Source organism: Pituophis catenifer, unplaced genomic scaffold (genome assembly GCF_029215685.1).
Source record: "Pituophis catenifer annectens isolate HBS135680 unplaced genomic scaffold, rPitCat1.0.hap2 SCAF_6, whole genome shotgun sequence".
NCBI classification, from domain to species: Eukaryota; Metazoa; Chordata; class Lepidosauria; order Squamata; family Colubridae; genus Pituophis; species Pituophis catenifer.
This window is the reverse complement of record NW_027256886.1, coordinates 103,039,706-103,050,759: the sequence shown is the minus strand read 5'-3', so window position 1 is coordinate 103,050,759 and position 11,054 is coordinate 103,039,706. Positions and strand designations below refer to the sequence as shown.

The 11,054-nt window shown below is 46.0% G+C and overlaps 1 protein-coding gene across 1 annotated transcript; it reads left to right on the top strand.

The window, feature by feature from the left end:
• Positions 1-807: 807 nt before the first annotated feature.
• Positions 808-7,480, top strand: LOC139318748 (vomeronasal type-2 receptor 26-like; the record flags this gene model as incomplete). Its single annotated transcript, XM_070946326.1, has 3 exons — positions 808-928; positions 1,237-2,102; positions 7,133-7,480. Coding segments are annotated over 3 exons (1,335 nt in total), but the record flags the coding sequence as incomplete, so codon positions are not given.
• Between the last annotated feature and the right edge of the window lie 3,574 nt (positions 7,481-11,054).

Sequence of the window (11,054 nt, the reverse complement as noted above, 5' to 3'; positions counted from 1 at the left end):
ACCCAGGACTCACACTCATGTCCCCTCTGTTGCAGCCAAAGATGTGCAACTTAATCTTTTTCAGGGACACCTTCTCATGATCTCCCCTCAATCTCACTACAGTTCTAGAAACTGTGCAGAAACCTTCAGTCTTAACAGAGGAGAATACTGGTAGCTCAGGGTTGACATGAGGGCTCCTTGGTGCTCTCTGAGCTTGCTTGTTTTCTTCCAGGCGTTTCATTACGTTTCATTGCTTTGTCTCTTAACGGGGAGACTGTTTTGAACTGGTGTCAAAGGGGAGCAGCTTTGCAAGGCTTTCTGTAGTCCAGAAGAAACCTTTCCAGACCCTACTGGTCAGAAGTTTCCTTTTTAATAACGTTTTACTCTATGTAAATAAATCTTTATTAAATAAAATAATTTAATAAATCTTTGACAATGACTGTATTTAAAAATTTAATATGATCATCATCACCATGGATAGACAGATGAAGAGTGGAGGAATGCCTTTTAGTACAGTCATGAGGGGGAACCTTTACGTTTGTCACAATGCTTAAATCTTTTCTCAATTCCAACCTTCCAGAATTTATTAAATAGAAAAGTCCTTTATTATTCCAATGTGTTGTGCCAGAAGCAAAAGGGAGGAACTAAAGGAAGAACCTTCCAGGGTCACATCTCCTACACCTGTTTGGAAGGAGTCAGAGATTTCATATTTACCTCAGTGAAGCCCAGAATCTACTTGTCTAATGTCCATTTCTCCTCCCATTTTCCATGGATGGAGAGTCCTAACACATTTTCTTTGGCATTCCTTGTTTTTCTGCTCAGTCCCTGCCTCAGTCCAAATGCATGGAAAGTTGTCATCCTGGATTTGTCAAGAGGGCTCGAGAAGGAGAGCCAGTTTGCTGCTACGACTGCGTTCCTTGTCCGGAGGGGACCTTCTCCACTCAGGAAGGTGGGTGACATCAGAGGAAAGGAAGGCCTGGTGGAAATGGATTAATCCAGAGCATTTTGATGAAAGTGCAAATTAAAACATGCCTTAAAGTTCAACTCTTTTTTGTGTTTATTCAAAATGCACTAGAAATCCTCCAATTTCATATAGTTAGCTACAAATGTATTAGAAAATTATATTATCATTATTTCTGTGGAATGGTTAAAGAACACATCTTGAAAAATATTGCTGGAATCAGTCCAAAAAAAAAGAGGACCTTGAAATGTAAAGGACAGAATATTGAGGAAATATTGCTTTTTTTGCTTTCTCAGATACGGAAAAATGCACCAAGTGTCCAGATGATAAATACCCAAATGAGGACCGAGTTCAGTGTATCCCCAAAGTCATAACCTTCCTGTCTTATGAAGAATATCTGGGCATCATACTGGTTTCTTTTGCTCTACTCTTGTTCCTAAACGCAGGCCTTGTTTTAATCATCTTCATTAAATACCGAGAAACTCCCATTGTCAAAGCCAACAACCGGGACCTCTCCTACATCCTCCTGGTCTCCCTCCTGCTTTGCTTCTTGTCTCCTTCTCTCTTCATTGGTCAACCAAGGAAAGCCACCTGCCTTCTCCGACAAACAGTTTTCAGCCTCATCTTCTCAGTTGCCGTTTCTTCTCTCTTGGCCAAAACCATCACGGTGGTGCTGGCCTTCCTGGCTACAAAACCAGGAAACCGAGCAAAGAGATGGTTGGGGAAGAGCTTGGCCAACTTCATCATCCTTTCTTGCTCTGCTGCCCAAATTATCATCTGCTCCACCTGGCTGGGAGTTTCTCCCCCCTTCCCTGACTCTGACCTCCACTCCCAGCCTGGAGAGATCATCCTGCAATGCAACGAAGGGGCCGTTGTCATGTTCTACGTCACCCTCAGCTACATGGGCTTCCTGGCTGCCATCTGCTTCACGGTGGCTTTCCTGGCCAGGAACCTGCCTGGGGCCTTCAACGAAGCCAAGCTGATCACCTTCAGCATGCTGGTCTTCTGCAGTGTCTGGGTGACTTTTGTGCCCACCTACCTGAGCACCAAAGGGAAATCCATGGTGGCTGTGCAGGTCTTCTCCATCCTGGCCTCCAGTGCTGGTCTGCTGGTCTGCATCTTCATCCCCAAGTGCTACATTATCCTTCTGAGGCCAGACCTCAACACAAAGGAGCAGCTCACAGCCAGAACAAATGTAAAAACATGAGATATAACACCGTTATGATACTGGAAGAATTGTTAAAAGTTTCTTTTATTAGAAAGGAGATATTCTTTCCATTTAGATAGTATGCAGGAGTCAAAGAAATCATATGTATATGTTTCAAATTTGGAAATTATTGAATTCTTCACAAAGGAGCAGCTTACAGCCAGAAGAAATGTGTAAATGTGAGACTGAGGAATTTCAACCTTTAACGTTTTCCACAGTCCAAACATAGAAAATGGTCCAAGCTCTTCTCCAAGCATGAGTGGGCCAACTATTTTTCTTGAAATAAATAAATGTGTGTGGAAGATTGTGAGGAGACAAATTTCTTGGAGAAATGGAAGAATGTTAGCAAGACAGAAAGATAGAAGGAATGTATGGAGCAAAGTTGATGCCCTCATTTCTCAGTACATTTCACCCAAACTGCTGTGGCAACTGAGATGTTTCTTTTTGTTTACACAATAACTCTTTCTTGAGAGTAGCAACAATACAAGGCTGGGGAGGTAACTTGAGTCTTGCTAATTCTGAATATTCATGCTCACATCATCTGTTAAATGAAATATGCATATGTATCATTGTCCTTTTCTCCTCCTTTCCTGGAATGTATAAATATGAGTGCATCCTTCTGTCTGAACTCCCAGAATTCCCAGCAGACCTTTGATTGCATCATTGTGGATGCTTGTGACTGATGGGCCACCCAGCCCTGGGCCTTCTTGGACTTGTAGTCTACGCACCTGCCGGATGATGGAAGGGAGAAGGGGGTTCCTGGAGGCCATCCACTTGTGTATTATTTACGGACTGGATTTAGGCAAGACATGAAGACGTAAACCCAAAGGAACCAAATTGTGGGCTTCCTACACTGTTTAATTCAGTGTTTGTCATCTCTGGCAATTGAAATTTATTAATTATTAGTTTTAAATTTCTTGAATTAAGCTGGAGTATAAAGAGGAAAAGAAGATAAGTATAGAAAAAAGACCATTGTGCCACAAGACACAAACACACAGAGTTCACAAGACCTTCAACTATGCAAGATATAAACGTTTTTGCAAGAGTTTCCGGAAAGGATACCCATAGTTATAACAGCCAAAGCCCAGTTGACATCTTGAAGTAACTGTTCAGAAGCTGCAAGTAAGAGCAGGATTTCCTTGAGGAATCAGGCCCACAAATGTCTCCTTCCAAGGTTGGAGATCAAAAGGCAGAGAGGCCATTTCTGTGCTCTCTCCATCAAGATCCATAGACTTGAGATGCCCTGGGAGCTATCGGTCCAGGTGAAAGTCCAAAGATCTGCTCACAATTTTGGGGTCCCCTGTTATTTTAGGTCTCCCAGGGCTGCAGCAGCAGACACAACATCAAAGGTTTGGTCTCCAGTCTACAAACGGAGCAGCACCAGTGTTGGCAAACACATCTGGGTCCCCCTTCTTGGAGGAAGGTGGACTTGTTGCCAAGCATGAATCAGGACCAGGCATTCATTCACATCTGGAGGCCATCAGATTTGGGCAGGCTGTTCTAAGTCATTATCAGCAAGTAACAGAGACTTAACAGCAATGAATGAACAGGCCCCTGTCCAGCAATTAAAGGTCGGTTCTGTCCTATTTTTTTAGATGTGATCACTGCAACCTCAAAGTGATGGTGTATTTTTTTAAGTCAGAAGAATTGTTCCTTTATCTGAGGAAAGTATTCACTACACGAGAAACAGTCAACTCTATCATATGTCTTTTTAGTCCCCTTCTTGGTAAATTGAATTGCATCAAATCAAATCAAGTTTATTACAATCAAAGACCAGAGACCAGAACAAATAAAAACACCCAAGGAATATCCAGTTAAAAATTCTAGAATGAAATAATAAACAACAGATAAACTCTATATTAAAATTACAATTTGGCATCCAATGTCAGTTACACATGGCCTAAGGATATTATAACATCACTCCTTAAACTGTGAGGCCCACAGTCATTAAATGCAAAGGAGTAGCAATGCAAAAGGGTTGCTACTTTAGTTGTGTGAAATAGCTATGGTGGATTATTCCGTGTTTCCCATGAATCCCCAGGGCTGCTGCGGAGAATCTAGTCACCTTTGCTGTAACCACAGTCTGTTCCTCCTTAAGCAGCCACTGGAGCTAAGCAGCATCAGAATGGCCAGGATGCCTATTGGTTATTGGTTTAAAATATCTCCATAGAAAGAGCATCATGTCCAACTGTCTGTGCAGGAGAGGAGGGAGGATTGGGGGAGAGAGGGAGGGAGGGAGGGAGGGAGGTGGGGTGGGGGACTTGCTACCTCGTGTGCCAGGTGAGTCTGGCCAGAGCCGGATCTGGGAGCCAGAACTGAGCAGCCGAATAGGCTGAGCAGTCTGGGGCCGAACAGCCCGCAGGAGAGGAGGAGAGAGGAGAGCAGCCAGAAGCTGAAGGGGAGCCCAGGGGTCCCCAGGAGAGGCCTCAGGGGAGCAGAGACCCCCAGAGGTCACAAGGCTGAGGGAGCAGGGGGGCAGAATGGGAGGACAGGGCTTGGTGGAAGGTCTCAGAGGAGGCAGAAGCTCCTGCTGCTCCAGAGCCTCTCAGGGGAAGCAAGAGAAGGAGGAGGCCATGCCTAACATCTACCTGCACTTTTGCTCCCCCACATCCTCATGCAGACACCCCATACCACCCCATAGATGGCCTCTCCCACCGGTCAGACCAGCACATCCACACCACACCAGACCCAACTCTCAGCCCATAAAGAACCTGGCAAACCTCCCATTCAGCCACTCTGGCTCTGAGCCTCTGGGGAGCCCCCCAAACATACTTAATGAAGCACAGGGAACTCAACCAACAGGAACAGTCCAAGAGGGTTGGAAGGGACCTTGGAGGTCTTCTGGTCCAAGCAATGCTCCAGCAGGCTAAGAGTTGAGTCTTTAAGAGAGCTGACTTCAACAAGCTAAGAGAGATCTAACACAATGAAATTCAAAGTAGAGAAAAGTAAAGTCTTACACTTGGGAAAGAAAAACCGAAAGTACACATGTAGACTGGGTGAAACCAGGCTTAAGAGCAGTAACTGTGAGAGGATCTTGGAGTCTTAGTGGACAACCAGTTAAATATGAGCCAGCAGCAAAAAAAAAAGCCGATGCAATCCTAAATTGCATTAACAGAGGGATGCAATCAAGATCAAGAGAGGTACTAATACCACCCTATAAAGCCTTAGTAAGACCACACCTAGAATCTTTCATCCAGTTTTGATCACCACACTATAAAAAAAAGATGTTGAGACTCTGGAAAAAGTGCAGAGAAGAGCAACGAAGAGGATTAAGGGACCGGAGGCTAAAACATACAATGAACGGTTGCAGGAACTGGGCATGGCTGGTCTAGTGAAGAGAAGTACCAGGGGAGACATGATAGCAGTCTTCCAATATTTGAGGGGCTGCCACAGAGAGGAGGGGGTCAAGCTGTTTTCCAAGGCACCTGAAGGCCAGACAAGGAATAATGGATGGAAGCTGAACAAGGAGAGATTCAACCTGGAAATAAGGAGAAATTTTCTGACACTGAGAGCAATCAACCCATGGAACAGAAGTTGCCTTCAGAAGTTGTGGGAGCTTCATCACTGGAAGCTTTCAAGAAGGGACTGGACTACCATTTGCCAGAAATGGTGTAGGGTCTCTAGCTTGGGGGGAAGAGGGTTGGACCAGATGACTTACAAGATCCCTTCCAACTCCGTTAATCTGTTTCTAGTTTCTAGAGAGACTGAGAAGGATTCCACGTGTGAATGACCTGAACAGTGAATGCAGAAATGCTTAATTCCTTCTTTGAATCTCTTTTTAGGAAAATAGAAAAAAAACAAAATATGAAAAGAACACCGAGAGAGATAGAATCGCTATACAATGCGCCTACAAATAGGCACAAAATTCCTAAGGTGGCTGACCAACCGGACCCAATGTGTAGTCCTTCATGGAGCTACATCTACATGGGGGGAAGCATTCGGTGGGGTTCCTCAAGGTTCTGCCTTGGGCCCAGTACTCTTCCACCTCTTCCTCAATGATCTACGTGAGGGGACAGAAAGGGAACTCATCAGGTTTGCAGATGGCACCAAGCTTGTTGGAATTATTAGAACATCAGCTCAATTATCCAGAAGGATCTTGACAGACGTGAACATTGGACCCTACCTAGCAAGATGCATTCACTGGTAAGAAAAGCCAGGATCTGCAGGATCCTTAGCAGGAAAGCCCAATGCCTAGCTACAGAACGGGCGGCACCTGGCTCAGTAGTGGTACCTGTGGAAGGATCTCCTGGCAAAGCACTTAAGGATCTGCCAGAACTCTGCTCCAGCTGACAAAGGAGGCCAAGGCAGCCTTAGGCAGCAATAAAAGAGGGGTAGATCCAAGATGGCAAGAAGTTCTCACTGGTCAGACCACCCTCGGAATACTTTGTCCAATTCTGGTCACCCCAGAAAAGAAAAAGTTGTGGAGATTCTGGACAGTGTGAAGAAAAGAGGAACAAAGATGATTTAAAGTCTAGAGTCTCAATCACTTGATGAACGGTTGAGGGAGTTTGCTATGTCTGGCTGAGACAAGGTGGGAAGGATTGGGCAGCCATGATAGAATCTTCCGGCACTTTTAGGGGCTCTGACAGAGAAGAGGGGAGGGTCTTCATCTCCAGAGCACTGGAGGGAAGGACAAGAGGAAATGGGGGGGGGTGGGAGTTTGTTAAAGAGAGACCCAATCTGGAAGTCAGGAGAAATTTTTCATACAGTAGGAACAATCGAGCAATGGAATAGGTTGCCTCCCAAAGGAGTGACTGCTCCATCTCTGGAAGTTTCCAAAGTGGAGAAGAGAACCGGATGGTATAAAGTTCCTGCCTTGAGCAGAGGGTTGGACTAGAAGACCTCCAAAGTCCCTTCCAGTCCTATCAATCTCTCTCCTATGTTCTACCATCCCTAAGACGACTTCTCCACCCACCGGCCACTGACCAGCTCTAGTTGGCCTTGGTGGCCCCCGGCTTCCCCCTCCGGTTGCTCCTCTCTTGCAGCCTCTGGAGCAGCAGGAGTCTCTGCCTGCCCCTGAGACCCTCAACCCAGCCCTGTCTTCCAGCTCTGCCACCAGCTCCATCAGCCTTGCGGCCTCTGGGGGTCTCTGCTGCCTCTGGGCATCTCCTGCAGACCCCTCAGCTCCCACTTCGGCTTCTAGCTGTTCTCCTCTCTCCTCCTCTCCTGCGGCTGCCCTGCTCCCAGCTGCTCAGCTCCTTCGGGTGCTCGGTTCTGGCTCCCAGATCCAGCTCTGGCCAGACTCTCTGCTCTCCCCACAGCAGAGCCCTCACCCTCATCCCTGCTGCCCCTTGGCCTCAGCTGGCACTCCGAAGGTTGGATCTGCTGGGTAGCTGGGAGCCTTTCAGCTCAGTTGACAGTCCTGCAGTGACTGGTAAGGTGGGGTTAAGGGAGGGGCTCCCCCTGATAAGGGTGGGGCTCCCATGACTCCACTGGCACACTAGGTGGCAAGTCAAGGGAAGGGAAGGGAAGAGTCTCTTCTCTTTCTCAAATGAGTAAAAGGCCCCCATTCCTCCATTCCAGCTATGGGGAGAGAGTGTCAGCAAAGTTCTGCCATGTGCTGGTCACTCAGGAGTGCCAACATCACTTCTGAAGAAGCCCACTTGGCTGGTGACCTCTCTGTGGAGAACTTCTCTGACTTTCTCCAAACGCCTGTTCTGCAGTTCTGATTCTTGGATGGCCATTCTGACCTGGTTCACTCCTTCTCTGTTGTCCTCCAGAGTTTTCTGCTTGTCTTCCATTGTGGCCTGGTAAACACAGGTCTGCTGCTGATGCCGATTGTTGAGGTGCTTCTTCTCATTTCCCCTCACATTCTGAAGAGGGGTGACTTTCTGCTTCAGTTGGCTGGAGGGGCTTTTCTCCACAAAGTGGAACTTTTGTCCCTCTCAGCCAGTTCATGCTGAAGACTGTAGAGGTGCTTCTTAAGTTCTTAAGAAGGTTCCAGACCTCTTTGAGGAGTTTCTCAGAGGTTCAGAGGCAGCCTTCTCAAGTCTGAGGAAGGCCACTTGGCTAGTAACCTCAAACATTTCTTCAACCAAAAAGTAGATTACACACAATGAAGCAAATGCAAATGAATCCTGGCTGGGTTTCATCTTTGCTACCCTTTAAGATTGTATGGTGGGACCATGATTGCTTAATTCCCCTAGTATGGCTCCCAGATTCTAAACAACTGTGCTAGAAGCTCAACAGTTGCAATGAATGAGGATGTTAAATCAATTACCGTAAGTTACTCAACTTCTTCCCTGAGAAATTACGTAGGCTTTGTTTTTTAACCATTTCCCTTGATTTTCTCTGGTTGGCTGCTGAAATGCCTTCATGCAAAATTAACTCATTCTACAAGAATCTGGGTTCTCATAAATCTCCCAACAGAGGAGTCTTCTAAAAATTCTTGACTTCAATTCCCCAAATCCTGAGGACCCATAGCAAGTGACCATATTGACTGAGGATTGTAGGGGTTGATCCAGCTTATCCAGAATCTACCAGTACAGAGAGGGCTCCTCCTGAAAGAATAAATGAAGCTATTCTTAAAGGAGCACTAGGGTTTGATATAGTATGAATAAGTTTTGCTTTTGCTGTCAGTCACATACTTAATGAAGGTTTGGCTGGGACAAAAGTCCCACATTGATAGCAATGTCAGTGCCCTTTGCCCGAACTGAGTAGCCCAGAGTTGGGTGTGTGATTAGAAAACACCCTGGCATATTTTCATTCCTTCTGCAAGAGGGTTATGATCCTGAACAGGGGAAAAAAACCTTGAACACTACAGCAAGCAGATATTTCCAGGGTAAGGAAACTCTCCATACTACTTAAGTCCAAAGTTTCAAACAAATGAGTTCTCCAGTATGTTTCACCAAAGATTTGTTCTCCTGCTCTAACTGGGGGATCATCATGTTGGCATGATCCAACCTTCCTTTGTTCTCCAGCAGAGATTTCTGCAGGTCTTCTGTTGTGGTCTGAAGTTGATCCAATGTCTGCTTGAGACAACTGTGCTGCTCTTCCATCTGTTGTTTGTCTTTCTTGAATTCCTGGATCTGAAAGTCAAAGGAATCTCTCAGGTGGTTAATCTGGAGATGGAGGCCATCAGTGCTCGCTGAGAGATTCCCCAAGGATCCTCCCTAAAGGACCTTTTCTTCCCTGGTGCTGACCTGTTTGAAAAATGGAGAGACACAGTCACTTCCTCTCTCAGTTCAGGGGACATTTTGCTAACCGGCCTTAAGTCCACAGATGCCTTCAAGGGGCCCAGTTTGAGAAACACTGAGACAATCCATCACAACATAGGGGTGGGGGCACTTTCTGCCTCCACTAGTGTCTGTATGATACATGTGCCAATGGCTTGCAAATACTTGACAGTTCCCCTCCTTGCGAGCCAATGGCATGCAAACATACAAATGCAATGCACAACAGATTTTACCCTGTGAGACATAACTTTTTACACAGATCTTTGTGCCTATCTGCTGGTAGAGGTTTTGTGAAAATATCAGCTGTTTGATATTTGGTCTGACAATGTGATAAAGATATAAACCCCATCTCTACTAGTTGCCTAACATTTTGATAGCGGATATCAATATGTCTGGAGCTTTTTCCCACCGCATAGGCTTTGGCAATGCCTATGGCCCCGGTGTTGTCTTCTATAATTTGGATGGGCAAAGTCGGTGGTGTCCAGATGCTAGAAATTAAGGCATCAAACCATATCAGATCATTCCCTGCCTCTGATAATGGCCAACCAGTGGAACTGGGTAGGATGTTCCACTTGTCTAGATAGCAGATTTACGGCCAGGGCAATATCTGGACGGCTCCAATTACTTATATATAGTAATGAGCCGATCACTGACCTAAATAGAGTATTATTTTGGAACTCTGGGCTATCCTTGTGTGCCAATCCATAATAGTCGGTCTGCATTGGGATAGCTGTTGGCTTGCTATCTTCCATTTTACATTTCACCAAGAGTTCCTCTATCTTTTCCTTTTGGGAGAGAGCAAAACCTTTTGGTGTAGTGATGATTTGTACGCCTAGGTACTTGTCCACATATCCTAAAGACTTTAGAGTGAACTTTTTTTGTAGGGTCCTGGCAAATATAATACTTCCCCCCTTGTCAGGCCCTATATATAAAAGGTCATTGACATACACTAGGACTTTCTCCAGCCCCCCTTTGGTATCCCTTGTGAAGGTACATTTATCAGCTGGAGATGGATGGAAACCCAGTGATTTGAGAGTTTTAGTTAGGCATTTGTACCACAGTCTGCCTGATTGTTTGAGGCTGTACAAACTTTTCTTCAGAAGCCAGGTGTGGCCTTCCTGCCGTTGAAATCCGGGGGCACCTCTGACGTAAATTTCTTGTTTTAGATGTGCGTGTAAATAAGCAGTTTGCACATCAAATTGAAAAATGTGTTCCCCATGTGCTCCTGCGGTGACCAAAGCAGCCCTCACACTTTCCGCTCTCACGGTGGGGGAGTATGTTTCATCAAAGTCCTGCAAGTAGCGCTGTGCGTAGCCTTGTGCTACCAGCCGGGCCTTATAGAGGAGTTTGTTGTTGGGCATTGGCTTGACCTTGTAGACCCAACGGGTGCCAATTGCTTTCCTCTTTTTGGGGACTTCCATGGGGATGAAGACTTTCAATTTTTTGAGACTGTCCATTTCCCGCTCCATTGCCACCCTCCACCTGCACTGTTCTTCCTCGGGAAGCTGGAGGACATCTGAGTACGTTTTAAGGGCCATGATAACGCTGTTGACTGAGGCAACACAGCCAATGTCCAACCCCTTTATTGGAGCGTTTTGACCGTCTGGGAAATTGCCACTCACCATCATCATTGTCATCCGGAGCATCGGTGTCAGAATTGGAGCTGCCGGAGGTATCTTTCCAATCAAAATGGGGTGGGCCTCTGTCCCAGGCGCTGCGAAGATATGGTCGT